General features: G+C 33.2%; 1 protein-coding gene and 2 long non-coding RNA genes across 4 annotated transcripts; 2 read left to right on the top strand and 1 right to left on the bottom strand.

Moving 5' to 3' along the window:
• The first annotated feature begins 7,219 nt into the window (after positions 1 to 7,219).
• LOC122314305 lies at positions 7,220 to 7,970 on the top strand. Its single transcript, XR_006243675.1, has 2 exons — positions 7,220 to 7,389; positions 7,476 to 7,970. It is a non-coding gene; the product is annotated as an uncharacterized LOC122314305 (long non-coding RNA).
• Positions 7,971 to 9,618: 1,648 nt separating this feature from the next.
• LOC122313236 lies at positions 9,619 to 12,051 on the bottom strand. The gene is made up of 2 exons (XR_006243334.1): positions 11,916 to 12,051; positions 9,619 to 10,005 (listed from the first exon to the last, which is right to left on the bottom strand). It is a non-coding gene; the product is annotated as an uncharacterized LOC122313236 (long non-coding RNA).
• Positions 12,052 to 12,121: 70 nt separating this feature from the next.
• Positions 12,122 to 20,342, top strand: LOC122313235 (protein MEI2-like 4). Of its 2 annotated transcripts, XM_043128049.1 has the most exons (15): positions 12,122 to 12,709; positions 13,061 to 13,288; positions 13,494 to 13,539; positions 14,570 to 14,722; positions 14,956 to 15,374; positions 15,490 to 15,648; positions 15,839 to 15,955; positions 16,045 to 16,193; positions 16,542 to 16,639; positions 16,763 to 17,164; positions 17,800 to 18,451; positions 18,803 to 18,887; positions 19,023 to 19,091; positions 19,168 to 19,347; positions 19,569 to 20,342. In XM_043128049.1, the coding sequence occupies exons 2-15, from the start codon at positions 13,205 to 13,207 to the stop codon at positions 19,719 to 19,721; spliced, it is 2,766 nt and encodes a 921-aa protein (XP_042983983.1). In that variant the 5' UTR covers positions 12,122 to 12,709; positions 13,061 to 13,204; the 3' UTR covers positions 19,722 to 20,342. The 2 variants fall into 2 exon arrangements, with proteins under 2 accessions (XP_042983983.1, XP_042983984.1); XM_043128050.1 differs by lacking the exon at positions 12,122 to 12,709 and having other exon boundaries at positions 13,196 to 13,288; positions 14,541 to 14,722.
• Positions 20,343 to 23,235: the final 2,893 nt, after the last annotated feature.

Raw genomic sequence — 23,235 nt, forward strand, 5'->3', positions numbered from 1 at the left:
CAGTCAGATACTAACATTTGGTCTTGAACAAAGTCTAATATTGAAAATATATAAAACAGATGTTAGAGTATCCTCAATAAATTAGCCAAATGCTAAATTTATCTCATATTTAGCTATTAAACTCTAAAATACCATCAAAATAAATTAGTCAAAATCTAAATATTTGGACTTTAGCTATAGTAAACACCAAAACTATTTCTAAATTTACTTGCTGCTGTAGCTTCATCAAATGTTTATTTTATCTATTATTTATCTATCTTCATCATTCCTTTTATCATTCCACTTAACTTCAACCACCCTTTCTGTGAAAAATCCACCACATACAACTCAAATAAAATAAATTAAAAATGGTAAAAAGTGATAAAATAAAATAATATATATTTAAAAAATATTAAATATTTTTTAATTATTAATTATTTTATTACTATATAGTAAATAGATAATTCAATATGAAGATTTGATGTGAATATTCAAAGTAAAATTTATCTTATATTATTTTATTATTATATAATGAAAAAATATCTATTCTAGTGTGAGACTTATGTGAATGGAATAGTCAAAAATTAAAATTTATCTCACATTCATCAAAAGTATCATTTAGTTTTGACTAATCCATTAAAGATGCTCTTAGTTCGCTATGTCATTTGATTTTCAGAATATTGAGAGGCAAAGTAGCTTTTTTCTATTGGGAGCGGGCTACTCTGTCGCTTAAGTAGTACCGCTCCATTTTTTTAATATATTTAAATATTTTAAAAAAATAAAAAATATATCAATACACTAAAAATTATTTTTTTAAACACTGAGAAAAAAAAAATACCTAGCGGTACACTTTGGAACGTAAAGTAGCTTTTTCCTATTATTTAAAGATACAACGAAGGACCCACCTAGCACTATATAGGAAAAATATAGTTACAAACATAATTGTGTATTAATCTGTGCACCAATGTGATGTGATTGGTCAAAAAGTAGATTTTATTGAAAACAGTGTTAATTTAAATTTTAAGTATGAATAAATTAATATTGGTATACAGATTAGTGTACGACTATACTTGTATATAGCAAAACTCCACTATATATTGTTTAAAATATGTAAATGGAATCGCTACTATTATGGGTGTTAAAAAAGTCAGAAAATGGGTTTGGAACCAGTTTTCAAAAATGAAAACCCAGTCGAAATTCGGTCCGGTTTCGATTTTGGACATTTTTGGCCCTGACCGAACCAGTTGTAGTTAATATATATTTTAAAATATTATATAATATGTTTTATATTATATATGATATATAAAATAATATAAATTATAATTATTTATAAGATAATTTTATTATAATTTATAAAATATAAGTTTAATCTTAAAGATAAAATTTTAATTGATCATATGTTTTAAATATAAAATATATATATTAATAACATTTTATGGCCTAATAAATTAAAATTATCAACATATTCCTTTTGAATATTTGATAAATACTTACTAATATATATTAGTATATTAATTACATTTTATGCCTATTAGTATTAGTAATTCACTTTAAGTCTATATATAAATAACTATATAAATCATTATACTATTAGTAGTTATACTAATACTATAGTGAATCATTGTAAGTCTATATGACACTATAGTGAATCAGTGATATAGTTATACTAATACTATTATATAGTTATACTAAATTAAAATCATTATAACAAATACTAATATGTAGTTATACTAATCAATAATTACTGTAACTTTAACTAATATTTATACTAATACTAATATAGTTATACTAATCACTGATTCACTATAAACTAAAAGTCTAAATCCTTATAACCATATATAGTATTAATATCACTATGACCATATATTATTATATAGTATTAATATCACTATTGGTATGGTATATAGTATTAGTAATAATTTAGTATCAATGTATTATTATATAATATATAATATATATTCCACTATAACTATATATTGTATTAATGTTAATATAGTATATAGTATTACTATTACTATTAGTTTTGGTATAGTCTATAGTTATTTAGTATTACAATATATAAAATTATTTATTAATCATATACAAAATGTAAAAATTAAAAAGTTTAATATATTGAGTTATTGACAATTATCATAATACATCGACATACTCTAAGTTAATAACAAATTAGAAATTAACATCATATTATAATTATAATTAATTATTTTTTTAATGAGTTAATTGAACAATCCACATTAAATAGTTTACTTAATTTTGATTTTACTAATTTAAATAATTACTTTATGTGCCTAAAAGATAAAAGAATCACAATTTAAAAATACATCTTATGTGAAAAACAAGAAACGGTGCCATTTAAGTCCACTGGCCGCCAGGGGGAGCATTTTGAAATTGAGTAACTCGGTTTTTTTTTCCTAAATAAACCATATGTTTAAACGGTGTTGTTTGGGTCCAATTTCAATTCAAACGGCACTTTTTCATTTTCAATTTTCACTTCCCCTCTCTTCCGAAAGGCTAAAACGGAAAATCCTAGCCCTCCTTCCATCACATCCCCCCCTCTTCAGCCCCTTCGTGACTTCGTCAAAGTTCTCTTCATCCTCGCCGTCGCGTCTTTTCGCTGATTGTCGATTAGTATTCTCTCTCTGGTTTTGAATCTTTTGATGGTGTTGAATTTAGGAAAGTACTTGCCTTGGCCTCGTGGTTGACGAATCTCAGGTTATCTAGTGTCCACTGGTATGCTCATGATAAACAATGGTATTGTGAAAACACATATATACTAATCGGCAATCAGCTACCTTTAGTTTTCATTTGTTAAGTTTATCTTATTACCTATTGTTTTTTGTGTTTTTAAATATGGTTAGAATGCTTAGGTCTCTTTAAATTATTTTAAACACCACATAATTGCTTTCAATCAATTTGATGACCTTTTTCTTTTCTTTGATGCGATTGAGAATTAATATTAATTAAGAGTATGACTTTCATACACATATAACACAAATTCATATGAATGCAAGGCAGTTGGATTGAGAGTCTAAACTGAATCTGTTTGATTTTTCATGTACAACATGCCATTTTGAGGGTGCAAGAACTCTAATAAAGAACTCCTCATTGGTTGATTGGTTGCCAAGAAAATAACGAGAGAAAAAAGAATGTATACAACTTTTTGAAGTTTTTATCACTTTTCCTATTATGTTTTGGTATCCAAAGTCCAAAAAAATGAACCATTTAACATTTTCTAATTGGTTTTGGTTATTGTTCTAGCTAGAAAAGAACTCATTGGTTGATTGGTTGCCAAGAAAAGAACGTAGTCTCGTGGGTATGTCTCTGCCAATATAAATGTAGTCCCTAATTTATGGGTTGAGCTAGTTTTGGTTATTGTTCTAGCTAGATTCTAGGTGCATGGTAATTGTCTTCCATAATCTTGGTATCAACTTTGAAAATATTCTAATACCTTGCATAAAGGGTTGCTATATATATTGACTCTAAAGAAAAGACCTTATACTCTAATAAAATTGATTTTTTTAAATCATTTTTTTAAATAGATTTTTTATGATAAATTTATTTTATTAAAACTGAAAAACTATATCAAACCAGACCGAAAATTGGTAAAACTTAAATACCGATTTAGAAAGGTAATCGGTGCGTAATTGGTTTTAAAAATGTAAAATTAGTATTTATCGATTCGATTCTAGATTTTTGCTCATTTATGTCCCTAGTGTTAATTATACATTTTTTTTAATTTATTAATATTTTTGAAGTCAATAAGAAAAAAATTAAAAATGAAATTAAATACATAAAAGATTAAAATAAGTATATAAAATAAGAAGCATACTAACATTATTCATATATAAATAATAAATTCATTAAAAAAAGAAATTGTGAGAATATTTACTTACAAATAAAATATGATAACACGACACATTTACAATATATTTTATAATAGAGAGTTGCTACACAGCAGCCTCACACTCAATATACCATTATTTTTTAAGTATGAAATAGAAGAAGATAAAATAGTAAATTTACATTTTTTAATAGTGTAAAAAAATATGAGGCTGCTGAGTATATTTTTTCTTTATAATATTATAAAATAAAAATATATTTATAAAATAGACATTTACAAAAATATCCTGAAACAGAAACTGTACAGAGACTGTCTCGAGGAAGTATTGGGATTGGATAAAACTCGTGAAAGGAAATATACGGGAGAATCTTATAGGGTGGCTGAGCTCATCAGATAAGGAACAAAACCCCATAGCAATACTTATCATTACTCCCACGTGTTCCTTCCCATCCTTCTCTATTTTATGAGCTGTTCCCATGGTACTCTTCGAGAATCCCCTTACTTATTTGCTCACAGTAAGATTCCTGGCACTGCAGACAATTATCTTTTATTTTTTACGGTTCTGGTTTAAGCGCCAGATGAAGGGTTGACCAGAACTCTACTTTTAATTAATGATTAATCGTCCTAATATATGTTATGATAGCAGAGAGCAAAGTTTTAAAATTCGTTCCGTTCTGGCCGGAATGGCCGGAATTTTTTGTGCCGGAACAGTGACCGGAATGGGATAGGTATCTGTTCCGTTCCGGGTCAAATTCCGGCCATTCCGGTCAAATTCCGGCCGTTCCGGTCAATTCCGACCGGAATTCCGGTATTCCGGCCGGAATAGTAATTCCGGACGAAAAAAAAAAAAAAACTTTTAAATAAGTTAAAAAATAATGAATAAAATTGTACATTAAGAATTCAAATACCCCTTTCCGTGCATTAGAAGTATTGTTACTTTTAATAATTTTTCTATTCTTTAATTTTTTTCCTTTATTTTTGTGTCTTAACTCAAGTTTGTGAATTTTTTCAATATATATTCATTTTATAAATCTTTAATTCTTCTATATATATACACATATATATATCACACACTTACATATATGTATTTATTTTATTAATTGTTAGTTTATATATACATATAAATATTTATATATAATATATAATTAATCTCGAAATGGTACACCGAAACGTACCGGTACCGAAATATTCCGTTCCAGTAGCTCAACCGGAATGGTCTCCGGAACGGATTTCAAAACTTTGACAGAGAGCCCTGAAGTAAGATATAGGGGTGGAGTTCGAACCATACTTAATTACTTCAAACCAACTTTTACTAGCCCTTTGCCCTATAAATTTTTTGACCACTTTGACTAGTGACATGTGATGGTTGTCCCAAGAATTTGGCTGCTTTTAGTAAAGAGATATGGTTGTGTTTGGGTATATAGTTGATTTGAGATACTCCGTTAAATAGTAATAAAAAAATAATAAAAAAATATTAAATAGTGTCGAATAATATTATAAAATAATAAATAATAGTGAAGAGAATACTTTAACACCTAAACCAGCATACTCATCTGGGTAGTTCCATTATAATCCCATACTACTTTTATATTATGATTAATCAAATTAAGGATTGGTTTAGATAGTAAAGTTGTTTTAATTAATCTCATCTCTTCTTGTATTATCTTAATATTCAAATACCACAAATATAAATATTTTTTAATTTCATATTTTCAAATATTTCATTTTAATTATATCTTAATCATTACAACTTTTCTAAAATTTCAAATAAAAAATAAAAGAAATTATTTTTTTCAAATTTCAAAATAAAAAATAATATTTTACTTTTATTTAATTTTTCTCTCTCATTTTTCAAAATTCTATAAAAAAAAATTAACTCAAATAATTTTACTATTATTCATAAATCATTTTATCTCATCCCACTATCTAAATGAAGCCTTAATAATGTTATTTCGGATCTAATACAAATATAACGAGAGTATAAGTATATAACATAACTCCGATATGATGAGGGATAAGAATAATTTCACCCCAGGAGTACTAGTTGCGAGATTATCCTTTCAATTCTTTGGAAAGTCTTACAAATTGCTATTAGAGAGATACTGATTTTTATGTTATCAAAATCTATAGAAGAAATTCTTATATCATTACTCAAAATAAAAGAACTAGTAGCACAAAATCAACAATGCTACGAAGTTATCCCGTAGAAATTAAGGGATGGCCAAAACAACTTCAATGACAACTTATGCTATATGGAGCATGAGCATTGTGCGATGCAAGAAGAAGAATGAATAGCGGTAGATTTATGGTCTTTCGACCAAGCATGCCTATCTTAGATCTAGATTTTTAATGGTGAAACTATCAAAGTTCACATTGACATTTCCAAGTCTAGTCTCAAAACTGGCATTTCCAAAATCAAGGGTAGAGTCATAAGAAAGAGAGATAGACCATAAGAAGGGTGAGAGAGAAAATTGAGATGTTACGCTATTTTGGGGGTTTCTCATAGCAGGAACAAAGCACCATTACTGCTTTAGTCTCAAATTTTAAGCTCATATTCCCAGATTTGGTAGTTTGACCCTAGTGGACTCCGCTTCTCATCCTCATATTTCTTCTTCTCTTTGCCTCTATCTCTCCAATAAGAAACAGCCCGCCCCCTAGCACTACAAGTTCTTTGCTCTAGGAGGACTTGCAAGCAGCGGCACCCGTTGGCTCTCCAACCACAACTTCACATCCCTATCCTCGACAACTAGCTCACCAACCACAACATCGTATGGCCATCTCTCTCGCCTCACCTAAAGCTCGATGACGGTAACTCCACCTTTCTCATATTGATCTATGTGAACCTAGGTGCTTCTGCTTTCATTCTTGATGTCCTTTGGTTTATTTATGCACCTTGTGTCTTGTGGTTTTGTGTTTGAGTATAGGTAAGGGTGTAAATCGGTTTGGCCCGGTCCAGGGGTGATGTATTGAAATTTTTGGTCCATCATTTTCTTCGGATTGGTAGCTATCGGTCCGGGCAATTATTATTATTTCAAATAAATTAATAAAAAAATTATTTAAATTACTAAATTAAAATTAAGTGAATTATTAATATAGATTATGTAACAAAAAAAATATTTTATATGGTCAATGATAATAAATTAGATAAAAATGACATTATTAACTTATATAATTACTATATAAAAATAATATATTAAATTATTAAAATTATTTTAAAAATATATATAAGAGTTCGGTCCAATCCGGTCCAAAATTTATAGACTCTAAGATCGGATTGAATGGTCTCGGTCCATAATTTATTAGACCGAGATTGATCGGTCTAAAGTTTGGTCCAGTCTGGTTGGATTTTTTAGTCCGGACCAACCAGCTTAGAGCTTGCACCTTTAAGTATGAGGGGGCCTTTAGGTGTTTGGTGTTATGCTGGTAAGGTGTATAAAATTTCCCTCGGTCGAAAAATGATTTTTGAGTATTGGAAGTGTGGAAGTGTGAGATTTTTGTTCGAACAATAACCAAGTAAGCATCGAGTGGGAGGATCTGGCTCTAGTTACTTTTGTGGAAATTCTTATCAGGTAAGAACAGAAGGTACGGCGTCTAAACTGTTTGATGAAATGCTTGAAGAGAATCCTAACATTCCTCATGTGTTCTCCAAGACCAGGTTCCTAATTTTGGATGAAGTAGATAGAGTTATGGGAGTTGGCTTCAAAGAGGAGTTGAGGTTTGTCTTTCAGTGTTTGCCGAAAATTTGCCAGACTATTATTCTCTACAACGATGACAAGTAACCTGGAAACACAGCTTGAGCTTCCGGCAAATAAGACATACTTCCACGAGGCATATGAAGGCTCTTAGATGGGTGACACTATTAAACAATAGTATGCTTTTGTTCCAAAAAATGTGAAGGGCGTTTATCTGATGCACATTCAAGGAGTTGAGATAAAAGTTAGTTTTGAGAATGATGATGTTGTTTCAAGCTCTATCATCGTTATGTATCACCAAGTGGGGGAAATTAGGTAATGCTCGTTGGGTATTTGAGCAGCCAGAAACTCTTATTAAATTGGTTTTGCCTAATGAATGTTGCCAAAACTCTTGTTGAATTGGGTGCCAATGTCAATGCTTATTGTCCAGGGGCTCATACGGGCACTCCTTTATATCATGCAGCAAAAAGAGTCTTGAAGCAGTCTGTAAAGTTACTTATTCCCATGGAGCAAACGCCTTGGTGATGAATGATGATTGTCAAACTCCACTTGATGTGGCTAGAGTAAAAGGGCACACTAATGTTGTTCATGCAATTAAGAATCAAGTTTGCTATTCCTCTGGCTGGTTGTGGGGAATTTATTGCCCAAGCTCTCTTGAACCATTAGCACCTAAACTGTTATCAAGAATAAGTTGGGTTGTTCTTATACCTTTTGGTTTTAGTAATTCTATAATGTCTCTCAAAATGAAGTTCATAATATATCCTAATTTGCAAGACATATCGCCTTGTTTAGTTATTGCTTATTGGAAGGTCAAAATTGAGAAAACCGTTTTTCAGCAAAAGGACCCAGCCCCAACTATGGTTGACTAGTCAAACCAAAACTTGGTATAAGTTTGCATCCGCTGGTGAGGGTAATGAGAAGGTACAAATTGAGCAAGTTGAAGAAATAACATTGAAGCCTGATTTGGATGGGCTTCTTGTTATTGGTGGAGATGACTTCCACACAAATACCTACCTTCTTGCTGATAATTTTAGGGATAAGAAATTGATAACTCAATCCTTTATGATACCAGTTCACTGGCCGTTTGATACAAGAAAAGAACTAGACTATTAGATGAATGTCCTTGTGTTACCACCTTTTGAGTCAGCTTGTAATTTGAAGGATGAAGTCGAAGCTATTAAGAAACTGAAGGAGGAACTTAAAGCCATTCAGAATAGTATGATTGTTTTGGAGAGGGTCTTGGAACTTCGGGCACCGGTAAAACCAATAAAGATGGTAAAAACTAGCTTGTCAGAAGAGTCCATACAAGCATTATATGTTGGATATATGATGTCTCAGGACATTCAGGGTAGGATGTAAATTGGTTCGATCCGGTTCAGGGAGTGTAGGGATGTAAACTGGATCGAGGGATTGATATTCGGTGCATCATTTTTTTCAAACTGGATCGATAGCTATCGGTCTGGTCGGTCCAATCTAATTATTATTTTTATTATTTTTATTTTTTTCAAATAAATTTAAAAAATTTATTTAAATTATTAAAGTAAAATTAAGTGAATTACTAATATAGATTATATAACCAATTCATTAAAAAATAGTATATGGTCAATGATAATAAATTAGATATAAATTACATTATTAACTTATATAATTATTATATAAAAATAATATATTAAATTATTAAAAATATTTTTAAAATATATATAGGAGTTCACTCTAGTTTAATCCAAAATTTATAAACCTCGGACCTAACCAAATGGTTATAGTCCATAATTTATAGGATTGAGACCGACTGGGGCTTACACCCCTAATTCTAAGTAATTCAAGCATTGATATTAGAATGCACAGGAAAGCCATGGCCTCAAATGATCGTGATCTATAGGAGGAGGCACTTACTGCAACTAAGAATTTTCCGCAACTTAGGACGGCTAAGCCACTAGTTTTCAAGGACTTTTATGGTTTAGGTGGGGCATTTGAGAGAAATAGTGTATGTAACGTTCTTGGTGCCAAGAGCACTACTGCAATGCCTTTAACAACCAAGAACTAAGAGAGAATGCAAAACAAGAAAATTCAAAATTGAACGAAACACAGGATGACTTGAATGCAAAATTTCCTTCGTGAATCTTGACAGGGAATTTTTAAGAAATTCCCAACCTCCAATTTCTTATTGAATTCAAATGATCAAAGTTTGAGAATTAAACAAGCCATGCACTGCTTATAAACACGCAGAGCATGAAAGGGATTCCAAAATGCAAGACTAAAAACATACGCACTATACTACCTAACAAATGAAACACATCGTTTCATTAACGCAAAACACAACTCAAAACAAGCTAAGCGACACCAACTCTATTTATATCAAAACGCAATTTATTACTAAGAATACTACTACAAGTTGTATGCTCTTATACTTACAGTTAAAACCATTCTTGTCCATCATTTCCTTCTCTGTTATCATTCTTCCACAGCTTAAATGTTCTTCTCCTCTTCAAGAACCTGCCTCCAAGCACCCGTGACAGTATACAACAGTGTTAAAAGTAGAGGAAGAGGTCAAGGAGTATGCCATGAGTCAAACATGGGCAGTACACAAAGAAGGCATTATCTGTTATGAGAAGTGTCAGTTCAAGAATTGTGAATGGGGTTTGAAATGGGAAAGGAGTCCATATACCAGGTTATTTAGGAGACTAGCCAGTGATCTAAACCTTGAGGACAAGGTTTTTAAAAGGGGCGGCAATGTAACAAACCCACTTGAAGTGCTCAGAACTTATGGCCCATGGGCAGCAGTTATCTTTTTATCTTGCATTTCAAATTTTCAGCCTTTATATTAGTCGTTAGACTTTAAATTTTATTAATTAGTGGGTTTAGGCTTTAGTTTTCACATTGTGGTTTTATTATCTTTCTGTTGCTTATGGCCCAATCCCATTACTTGAGTTATATGTATCGAGCAACTTAGCTATTAAGATTTATGCAAAAAGAAAAAGTTCCTATCCAAAAAAAAAGAAAAGAAAAGAAAGAAAGGGTATTTTCTTCTTTTATCTTCTTGTTCTTTCTGGAGGACGCCTTAAAGTGAGATTAGCCTTTCAATTCTTTGGAGAGTGTAAAAAGAAAAAAACTGCTTTCACGTTCACAATTCCCTTATCAATAATTTCCAAAATTAAAATGTGGGACGAGATAGGGTATGCAATTATCATGCAATATGCATGAAGCCCAAGCAAGTTTGTAACTTTCCGAATTTTCACCTCATAATGAGCATAAGAATCAATTGAGGGAAATGTGGGGCTTTTTTTGGGGAATTCAGTTGAGGTCACGGCCCACCGACACTAAGCACCTTTTATATTTATTTTTATTTTTCTCCTCAACAATTGCTTTGATTTCAGTCAATAGAGTTTTATCTATAAAACCAATAAGAAAACAAAAGAATAGGAAAACAATCAAAGCCAATAAAAAAAAATTGATTGACATATAATAATTTTTACAATAATTTATATTTTAAAAATTATAAAAATAATTATGCTTAGATCATTACTGGCCGCACGCACGCGCGTACAAGTTATCCGAATGATAATTAATTAAGATGTACATGCATGTCCTCTCGTTAATTTACGTTATCTAGAGCAATTTCTAAATATTAAATAAAGGATGATTACCATTATACAAAATATAATAAAAATAATATATTTTTTTTAATTTTTAAAATAATAATAATATTAAAAATAATATTTTAATAATATTTTTATCAATTTTTAATTTTTATCTCAATTCATCAAATTTTAATTCATCATTTAAACTGTACCTATATTCGCTTTAGTTTCCCATAAAATATTTCGTTAACCTAGAAATCTGTTGCATTAATTAGTATACAAAGTTAATTTCTTTTATGATTAACGTAGTACTATAAACTTTGTGTACCATTTATGATTAACCTACAAATTAAAGAGAGTTTACATATGGTACCAAACCCAACCCCTCAAGTATTTTTGTCCTATTGAATTATTAATAGAGAAGACAACGCCATTACCAAAAATCGGAACAACCTCAATTTTATGTAATAAGAATTTTATGATATGTATTCTTTAATTATTAAAAAAGTTAAAATAAAAATCATAAATTAACATGATTAGATATAATATATTAAATTATAATATTATATTTAAATATAATATATTATATAAAATATATCACATAAAATCACGTTAATATATATTTTATAAAATATTTGTAGATAATATTTTTACTAAGATTTTTATAATTTTTTGATAAAATAAAAATAAAAATTTGAATATTTTCAGCAGAAGTCTCGTTGCTTCAATAATGTAAACGATCCTAATGACTTCAACGGTATCAATAATTCGACCATACACCCCTAAAAAAAAAAAATAGAAAGAAAGAAAAGAAATCGATCATACCTCTCAAGGTGTTTATAGTCATTTCAATCTCGTAACAATCAACTTCCTGTCTCGGTTCCGCCAGCGTGGCAAGAAGACGGAGAGATAGCCCTTCCCCAGACCTTTGCCTTCACCGACCAGAGAGAGGATTAGGACTTAACGCCGTTAAACAGTAAACGGTCACCAGTGTTTCCATTACCACCATTCCTTTCTTTATCTTCGTTGGCTCACTTACCTAACGGTCCCCGGACTCTCGCTTCCTCTCTGTCTGGCGAGCCCTCGGAATCCCGCCGGAGAATCTCACTTGGTTGCCCGAAACGCCACATATTGCGACTTCTTGAAATTACAGCTGAGCCAAAGAGGAGAGGAGAAGGAGAGAGTGGAAACTTATCTTTGTGAGAGAATTGTGATGGTATAAAATAACTTATAAAATAGGGGGACGAGGTGGGGTGGGTGGTTAACGTGCAATGCAGGAAAAAGGGGCATCGAAGCTTTAGAGGATCTTACACGGCACAGATACTTAGATGATCCCCTTCCTCAAGCCCCTTGCCTTATGCCATAATTTATTCCATTCTCCGTCGCATTCCGACCTAGTTTTTTCAAAAACCTATGTCCCTCCCCCCTGTATATAAATATCTTCGTCCTCGATTTTTTGCTACTCCAATTCCGGTGTGAAAAAGATTTTCTTCAGCTCTTGAATTCTGGTCGCAATTTGATGCGTTTGGGTGAATTTTTTTTCCCGATCCTTTTGAATGCTGCTGCTCTTCGAAGTTCAACCATTAGATTTTAATTCGTGCTTGCGGCTAGTTGTGGAGGTAAACTGTACCATCGGATGCTGAATTCTGTGTTTATTTTTTATTTTTTTAAAATCGCTCGGGTAATCTCTTCTTTTGATCTTACTGATCCTCCTGAAATCTATGAAGAATTTTTCGATTAGTTAGTTGCATATTCATATGAATTGTAGATGATGCTGGCTATTAATGTCTATTTCTGTTTATCATATATATTTTGATGCCTTATGCCCAAGATCTAAGCTAATCTAAGTTAGTTGGTTTTTAATTTTATGATTATACCTTAGCTAACATGTCTATGCATGCTGTGCTACCACTGGTCTGGATTGGTGTGAATATCCTATCTTACTTGCTCACCAGATACCTACGGTGCAGGTTTTTTTTTTTTTCGCTCTTTTGTTGGAGGGAGAATTTTGAACTACATATAGAGCCATAAATGTGGTTGTCGGCACGGAGGTGGAGATTTTCTTTTGAGGGCGTTTCTTTATTTGGAAGGTTTTACCACTCTTAGTCATCGCAATGCCATCTGAAATAATGGACCTACCTGACTTTTCATCATCACCATCCTCGTACTTCTCAGATGATTTATGTTTTCCCAACGAGGTACTGAGTTACTGCTTCCCTGTTTATGTTCCAATTTTGTCTTAAGTTTATATTCTATTATTAGAATTCATGGTTCGTTGTAGTCTAAGGGGGATCTGTGCACCAATTTGTGTATAATTAAGAATGCAACTTTTATAATGTCCTTACCGTTGAGTTTGTTTTTCCAGTTGTCCTTATATTTCTTTCCATTTTCTATGCTTGGCAGAGAAAGTTTGGTTTATGGAAGTCAGATAAAATGCGTGGTGGCTTTGGTGAGTATCATTAATTTAGAAAATGAAGATCATGCTATTTTTGGTCCATAAACAGAATGCTAATGCATTTTCTGTGGATTTCTTTCGCCATTTTTTTTCACGAATGTACAGTTTTTCCATTTGAATTGTTGTTGGATTTAGCAGGTATTTAATGTATTTGTCAGAATATTTCTGAACTCGAGAGTTCCAATTGCAACTAAAAGACCTTAACTGTTTTCTACTTTCTGTCTCAATCCAAGCATGAAATATGAATGCGCTCCTCTCTAAATGTCCGTAGCTGTGTCGGATCTTTTCTGTAGGTCAAAGGAGTATTTAGTCTTGGCTGTGGTTAGCCTTTTAGTTTGAACACTGTAAGAAGGGCAGAAGATGCAGATGTGTAATAAAGTGTAAAGCTAGGAAGCTGGAAATATCTAAAATCTAGAGAAGACATGATCTATGTAATCATTTATTTAATGGTTCCTATTTGTGACAAAGGTGTGGTGTTTTAGATATTATTTAATGGGTAGCATGCACTTTCATATATGTAATTATTAATTGGTTAATTTCTAGTGTGTAGCGTCTCAGGTAATTTCAGAAGCAACTTTTTTCTTTTTTTTTAAATCTCAAATAGGATATTTCATGTTTTCATCAGTAAAAAAATAACCTTTTCAAGGCATGCACTCTAATTGAAATGCTTTTCCTTAAAACTGACACCTGTTGTTTTTTTTTTGCCAAGTGCACTTATGTGGTAACATAATCAACCTGCTTTCACTATCTATTGTTACCACTATATGTAAATTGGCATGGATGAGCTGTTTTGTGTTTTTACGGATTTAATACGTGAGAAGCTGGCTGCTTGGAACGCATTATTTGCCCAAAGCATGGATGAAACTATGGGGGGACTGGGAGCCCTCAGATCAATCAATATAACTTGCAGGCGGCTACAACTAATTACTCAGTTCATATTGTTGCTACTTGGATATTGAAATTTATTATAAATGAATACTTTTTCATTTTTTAAGGTTAAAACCCTATATAATGTGATGAACAGCCGTGGAAGCAGGGAGAGCATCCAGTCATTCAGCGAGTTTGAATGTACAGCCGATATCTTATGCTATAGAAAGCAACAGGGGTAGTATGGTGGGTACTCAGTATGAGAGCAGTCTCTTCTCAAGTTCGTTGTCGGAGTTATTCAATGGGAAGTGTAAGTTACCCATTCGCTTCACTGCTTCTGTTCTTGCACTTTGCTTGTGCCAACTCATAACCTGAACTTTAAACCATGTAATACAACTAGCTTCATTGATTTATAGATTTTGACGTCTTAGCTGTAGGTTTCATTATAATACTGTTTGCTGAACCTCTAATTTTATTCCCTTTACTTCAACTTATAAAAAAAAGTTTATACCCTTTAGTTTTGTATGAATTTTGTTGATGCAGTGAGATTATCATCAAACCATGCTCTATATGGCCATTCTGTTGATACTGTTGCCTCCCATTATGAGGAAGAGGAACCTTTTGAATCCCTTGAAGAAATTGAGGCCCAAACCATTGGAAACCTCTTGCCTGATTATGATGACTTGTTTTCTGGAGTGACTGATGGGCTTGACTGTATTGTCCAGCCAAGTGGTGGGGATGATGTGGAGGAGTTAGATCTTTTTAGCAGTGTCGGGGGAATGGATTTGGGAGATGATTGTTCATCTGATGGACAAAATAATTCTGACTTCCGTGGGGGAGTTTCTAATGGTCAGCCAGGGGAATCAATTGGGTCAGTAGCTGCTGAACACCCTTCCAGGACGTTGTTGGTTAGAAATATAAATGGCAATCTTGAAGACTCCGAATTGAAGACCCTTTTTGAGGTGCGTACTCTCCTTTGTTTTTTATGGCGTTTTAATTCTCTCTTAATGTGTGTGTTTGCTTGGGCATTATTCTACATAGAACACTGACTTATAATTTCCTATCTTTAATGCGAAGCAATATGGAGATATTCGCACTCTTTATACAGCTTGCAAGCATCGTGGTTTTGTTATGATTTCCTATTATGACATTAGAGCAGCCCATAATGCAATGAAAGCACTCCATAACAGACCAGTGAGGTGTAGGAAGCTTGACATCCATTACCCGCTTCCAAAGGTGGGATTCTCTATGTTCATCCTCGTTTATAGATGTTATTGCTTTCATTAATTGAACATCATCATAGCTGTATTCATGTAAGAATGATGTCTTGATTATCATTATATTGCAAGTAGTTCATTCTAGTTTTATTAGTCTCTGCATATCCATTTTTGCTTGACTTCTTGCCACTTTGGTTGTCTTCTGGCAGGATAACCCTTGTGAAAAAGATATCAATCAGGGCACTCTTGTGGTATTTAACCTCGATTCCTCTGTTTCGAATGATGAACTTCATCAGATTTTTGGTGCCTATGGAGAAATCAAGGAGGTAAACTTGTGTTCAGCTTTAATCCTTGACTTCCGAGATTATGATGGGGGGTTCTAATTCATGGTCAGTTCTTGTTCATGGATGTGTAGATTCGGGAAACCCCACAAAGAAGTCTCCACAAGTTTATTGAATTTTTTGATGTAAGAGCTGCAGAGGCTGCTCTTCATGCATTAAACAAGAGTGATATTGCAGGGAGACAGATTAAGCTTGAACCAAGCCATCCAAGGGGATCAAGACGGTAGCACAATAATTCTCCTTTTACTGCTTGCATATTATTTCTTACTTTTGCCTTTTACTTCAGCCCTTGGGGGCAGAAGATTAAGTAGGTAACAGGAAAAAACTTGTACTTTTTTCTCATGAAAAAATTTGGATTGATTCACTTATTGTAAGGCTAAGGTTACAGGACATATGCATTGATATTTGCATTTCTAATTAAGGTCTATGCTTCTTACTAACTATGTTGCTAAAATTGAACAGAGGACGGTGCTTTTATTGCTGATGAAATGACCTTTGCGTTGTTCATTGCTTTGGATCTACTAACACTTTTTTTTTGGTCTTTCTTTTCGGTGTTCATTTGTTGCTGCAGTCTGATGCAACGGTTCTCTTCAGAGTTGACACTTGATGATCGTGGTCCCTATCTGCAACACAATGGCCCTCCTGTTGACTCAAACACCAACTTCCCTGGTAATTACCGATAAATTATTGCTCTTTAGGTAATAATTTAGGCCAAGGCCAAAAAAAAAGGGTAATAATTTAGGGAAAAAAGAACAATTATGTTGTCTCATAAAGTCTTGTTGACGCTACCAGCTCCGCGCGGAGAAATTGCTTCTAGTCGCATGGATCGTGGAACTATTTTGGGGGTGCACCCTACAATTCAAGCTCCATCCATTGAATCCGTGTTTCATCATGGTATCTCTTCTAGTGTGCCGAACAGCTTACCCTCTCTGGCGAGAGTTGAATCAGTTGGCAATCAGCCTGTCCTTGAGTCTGGACGTTCACCAGGACAACTGAAATTTGATATTCAAGGCACTTCGACTTTCCATCCTCATTCACTTCCAGAGTATCATAATGGCTTAACAAATGGTGTTCATGTGAATTCTCCGGGCATCATCACTGCAAACATCAGTCCCAGTCAACCAGAAAGATTTGATAACTGGCAGTTCCACAGAGCAAGCTCAAATGGGCACCCAATTGAACTCAAAGAAGCTGGCAAGTGCAATGGACAGCTATTGCATTTTCTTTTAATGATTTCCATTATACATTTTTCAGTTTTCTAATTGTGCCAATGCCATGTGGTGCTACCAACCATATTGGGGATCTTCTTTCTAAGATGAAAGAAGAAAGATAAGTTTTTGAAAGAAATAACAAAAAGCAGAAAGAGTTGGGGCTGACTTAAATGTTATACTGGGTTTATCAAACTGGCTTACTTTCCCCCTTGACGCTTGAAATATATCTGAGCACCCAAAAATACAGCTATTGGCTGGATGGGACTTAATCGTGCCCTTTGTTCTGGTGCTGCATCTGATATTCAATGAGGTGCCAGCACTAGAGAAGGCCAAACCTGTCAAACCCCTTCATATACTTGGTTTAATTGATCCCTGTAGTGGTGTTGGATGTTGTGATTTGGTACACTATCACTTTGCTTCATTTGCAATTGAATCTTCGTGTAGCATTGCCAAATTTAGGTTATACACTTTGGTTGAACTGCTTTTCCAGTTGGAAGGAAAATGAAATTTGTAATTATTATTTATTAACAAAAAAAGTCTAATCACTTTTGTTTTTTTTCTATTTGTTGATGGGTTGATTTTAACTGGTTTTCCCCTCTCACTCTCTCCTTTTCTCAGTTTTTCGATCTACTGGTAATGGGAGCAGTTCTCTTCCTGGACATCATTATACATGGAACAGCTCCTATCACTCTCAGCCTCCAGGCATGATGTGGCCAAACTCACCATCGCTTATCAATGGCATTTGTGGAGTACATCCTGCACCAAGATTGCATGGATTCCCAAGAGCACCATCTAATATGCCGAACTCAGGTTTACCTACAAATAACCACCATGTTGGATCGGCACCATTAGCTAATCCTTCACTCTGGGATAGACAACATGCCTATGCTGGGGAATCCCCTGAGGCTTCTGGATTTCATCCTGGTTCTCTTGGGAACCTGAGAATTTCTAATAACTCACTGCATGCAATGGAATGTGTTTCTCATAGCATCTTGCCTCATGTTGTCGGAAACGTTATGGAACTGTCTATTCCCCAAAAAAATGTTGGATTCCAATCCCATCATCAGAGGTGCATGGCATTTTCTGGCAGAGGCCCAATGATCCCCATGATGAATTCATTTGATCCTTCAAATGAACGGGCTAGAAGCCGTAGGAATGAAGATGGCTCTAGTCAGTTTGAGAACAGAAAACAGTTTGAACTTGATATTGACCGGATAATGCGAGGAGAAGACAACAGAACAACACTTATGATAAAGAACATTCCTAACAAGTAAGAAACTCCTTGCTTCTTGAGATAATCTTTGTACTGGTTGGATTTTACTTCTTTCCGGTAAAATTAAGTAATTAAGTACTTCTCATGACCCAGATGTGGTGGTTTTTAAGACAAGTAAATTAAGCTAACTTTGATAGTGGAATTTTTTTTGCTATGAATTTAAAAATTTCAAAGGATAGGAAATGGAGTATAAATTTCACCATACTAGACTGTCCTAGAAAATGCGTACAATGCATATTTGTTCCAATTTTGGTACAAATAGAAGGATTCCTCTCACTGGTTAGCATGCTTAACTGCATTTCTTTTTTGCCATATTCAACTTTTGGTTCGATATGGTTATGATTGTAGGTATACATCAAAGATGCTTATGGCTGCAATAGATGAACGCCATCCAGGAAGCTATGATTTCATTTATCTACCAATTGATTTTAAGGTAAATTCAGTCTTTGGTACAAATACCTTTTAATTTTGTGGATGAGGATTTGGGATATGAGAAGAACAAGACTTCCTCTGTGATTCTACATGGATTTCCTATCTATATTATTTATGCCCTTGGCTTTTCTTGCAGAACAAATGTAACGTGGGCTATGCATTCATCAACATGAAAGATCCTAAGTTGATCATTCCATTCTATCAGGTTTGTTATACATGAGTCTTAGGGTGAAAGGATAAATAAAAAGACTAAAGCTAAAAGAAAACTCTAATTTTGGCAGGCATTCAATGGAAAGAAATGGGAAAAGTTTAATAGTGAAAAGGTGGCATCACTTGCATATGCTCGTATACAAGGTATAGCTGCTCTCATTGCACATTTCCAGAACTCAAGCTTGATGAACGAGGACAAGCGGTGCCGACCAATTCTCTTCAATACCGATGGTGCCAATGCTGGTGATCAGGTATGAAAATCACAACAAAACTTGCACTTTAGATTCTAATTAATTATGTATTTCCTTAGCTACTTGAAAGATTGTCTGAACCTAACCAACCAACCAAATTCACGATGCCCTTTCTGTTTTGTATATTAGTAACATACTTATTATTGTTCATATTGTTGAGAGAGAGAGGGAGGGAGGGAGGGAGGGAGAGGTCTCATGCCGACCATTTCTAACATGTGCAGGTCCCCTTCCCAATGGGTGTTAATGTTCGTACTAGACCTGGAAAAACTCGGACCAACACCCATGAGGACATTGAGGAGAACCAACAAGGAAGCCTACCAAAATTTGGAAATGGGGAGGATCCTGCTGGAGATCCATGTTCTTCAAAGGAGTAAGACTAAGGCAAGCATGTATTTTTGGCGGCCTAACTTACATCACCGGGTAAACCAAATCCTACCTCAATCCCATTAACTTTCGCTGGATTGCTTTGGGGGGGGGGGGGGATGGGATAATGTGGTGTTAATGTGGTGTTTTTTAATAAGCCGTTAAAAATATTCAAAGGAATACCTGACCAAGGCCAAGTACATTTTTAGTTTTCTTATCAATTTTTTAGACTGACAAGGAAAAAAAAAAAAAAAAAACATCAAGAGGGGCTTTGAAATTTTGGATGAACTCAAGAGGATTATTTAAATGGCGTACATATGTAAAGGAGTTTCTTCAAGAGATCTTTCATTGCGTTTTGTTGCAGGCATCTCTGCTATACCTCTTATTATCATCATTAATATTTGCTCTTTTATTTTGTTTTTTTTTTTCCCCTCTCCTGGTATTGTTGTTTCTTGATTGCGGGCTTGGAGCCTAGCTGTAACTGTTGAGACATTGGAGTCAGGATTTTTGCTGAACTAACTATATATGTATTAATTTTGCATTTGAGAGATGAGTCACCTGCAGATACTCTTTGATGTCAAAATGAGATACCTGGTTCTATTGATATAGTACGATTGACGTACTTCAACCCACAATGGTTCCCAAATAATGCTTTGAATCTGATTAGGTCTATTCCAATCCAAATATTTAGTGTTAGAATATTACCATACTTATTATAGAACTCATCTCTTCTCCATCTCCTTTTCTATTTTATTGTATTGTCTACATCTACTATTCAGAGTGATATAGATGTAACATGTGAACGTCACATGTGGATAACATGGACTCCAATGTTATCCACGTGCAACATTTAATGTTGTCTCCCTCCGAATTTATGCAAGTATTTGAATTAAAGACTGCCTCCATAAAGCATCCTGATAGTGATACATGAGAATGCAAGGGAGAGCACTGTTCACATTGTCCCCATTGGCGCAGTTTTAGAAGTTTTTTACCGTTGACAAAGAAAGTTACAGCGTGAACAAATAACGAGCCTCTGCATTCACCGTCCGGCACCAGATGTTCTGTCGATATAGAACATAAACTCACATTGTCTTCAGAACCAAATTCGAGGCCTGATTCACAAAAGGCAGGGCATTTCATTGACGCCTGGTAGCTACGTCGAGGCATGAGGATGCTGCCATCACCATAAGGTTAAAAGGCCATTGAAGAGTAGGACATGCCCATCAAGCCGAATAATACTCTCCACTTGGAGTTCAGTTTCAGTGGGTGAACCAGGACGCCTGCCTCCATATATTTTTGCAATAGTTAACGTAAATAAAGGTTGTAATAAAATTAAAAAACAAACAGTTAAAAATCATCTAGTTTAAAGTTCTTGTTGAACTGTTAATTCCTTTACTGTCAAGTGTGTCTATGTGCATGAGTGTATATTTATACACATGGATCCTCTAACTAACCTCTAGTAGAGGGCAATTGGCCCGATCTCCAAGGACGAGCAAGAAAGTCTAGGAGATTCAAATAAGTGATTCAATTTGATGAGTGGTTTTACATATTAAAATTCACTTTACGTATCTATTTCCCTTTTACTTTAATTATTGGAGCAGAAGTTTGGGCTATAACTGCTACGTGTTCTTTTTTATAAAACGAGAGTTGTGGCCCTTTCTCTCTTGAACGCTCCTTCTACCCAACTAGCAAAGGCTTCAAGCTCGTTGTGAGATATTGAAGGCTCAATGGGTCTACGGAGGTTTCATTTGGATCAAAAGTTGATCTCAATTTATCTCATTATTATAATTTTTTAAAATTTACATATAAAATATAATGAATAATTTAATTTTTTTAAATATTAAAATAATAATATTATTAAAAAATAATATTTTGACAATATTTTATTTAACTTTCAATTTCCATCTTAATTCACCATTCTCTGTAATGTATACCTTCACGAGCTTCTATGCTCTCGTTGCATATTGCAGGTTCTCCTCCTACCCACAACTATGATGGAACATATGCACATGAGAATCAGAATTAATTATTTTTGGATAAATTTATCCCTTTTGATGTGAATATAGATTACCACAAATCACATTCTTATTTCTCTAGGACTGCTTGTTTAGTTTAAATGGATAAGAATAATCTAAATACATTTATTTTTACTAAATCCCTAGCAAAGATGTGATAATCCAGATTCCCTACTTTTTTGCTGCATTGTAACTACTTGTTGAATTTGTATGCAAAAATGTGGTATTATTTTGTTCTACAGAAAGTGTTGATGAACATGCTTTATTTGGTTAGAAATAATAATAATTATAATAATAACAATAATAAGTCAAACAGCATATACTTCTCGTATTATGTTTGGATCATCCTTCATTTTTTTCAAAGAGAAATTCAAAGATGGATAAAATATTATCATCTCACTATAATACTTAATAAGATAAAATTAAGAGTTTTGATATATACAGTCACTTTTACATATTTTTTGCATACTCTATTAATGTAATTGGCCAAAACAGTTATTTTGTATTAAAAAAATGATACAGTTAATCACATTAGCAAAGTGTGTAAAAGATTATATAAAAATAATTGTAAATAAAATTTTTGTAAAATTAAAATGGGGACGTGGAATGGATATCAAATAAATAATCTCATATCATCTAATCATTACAATTTTTTCAAATTTTCATATAAAATATAATAAATAATTTAACTTTTTTAAATCTCAATACAAAATTAATATTAAAAAATTATATTATAAAAATATTTTATTCATTATTATTCAAAATATCTCACATCATTTCATCTAAATTACGTAACCAAACTGAATTTTCCAAAACATTCCTGATGGACGGTGCAATTCCAAGCATTAGACTGTACTAATCAAGCCATGACCATTAATTTATAGAAAAGACTATGCTGGGCCATGTTGGGCTTAGCCAGATTGATCCTCCCTTACTGGGCTTTCGTATTGGCTTATCTCATTCCACGAGACCACAGCTGTTTCAAACACTATTTATTTATTTTTAAATATAATTTTCGTCATTGAATTAGCTGATACTCCAAACGCATTAGTAATGAATCAACACTGAAAAGCTTACTCCATCATTTACATTAAAAAAAAAAAAAACCATACTTTGATTTATTTTATAATTATAATGGATTAATGAATAACATAATTGTGTACACACTGATTTGTAATAAAATAATTTATTTCTAAAATAAAAGTCGTGGACAGACCAATACCTTAATCAATTAGGTTAGTCTACCGATTGGTAGCTAATTAATTGTCGGTCTCTGTCGACGTCCCTGATGTTGCGTGGCCTAACAATTATGAGCCGTGCTACTAGCCCGACAAATGAGCGGCTCTATAGCCACCGATTTGACATCTAAATTTAGGTTTCCTTAAGCGTAAAATTTTATTTTATGTATTTTGAAAATATTTTTAAATATTTTAAAAAATAAGAATAAAATTCATAATATTAATAAAAAAATATTTACTTAATTATTAAATAAAAAAAAATACATCAAGAA

Source organism: Carya illinoinensis, chromosome 6 (assembly GCF_018687715.1).
Source record: "Carya illinoinensis cultivar Pawnee chromosome 6, C.illinoinensisPawnee_v1, whole genome shotgun sequence".
Classification (NCBI taxonomy): domain Eukaryota; kingdom Viridiplantae; phylum Streptophyta; class Magnoliopsida; order Fagales; family Juglandaceae; genus Carya; species Carya illinoinensis.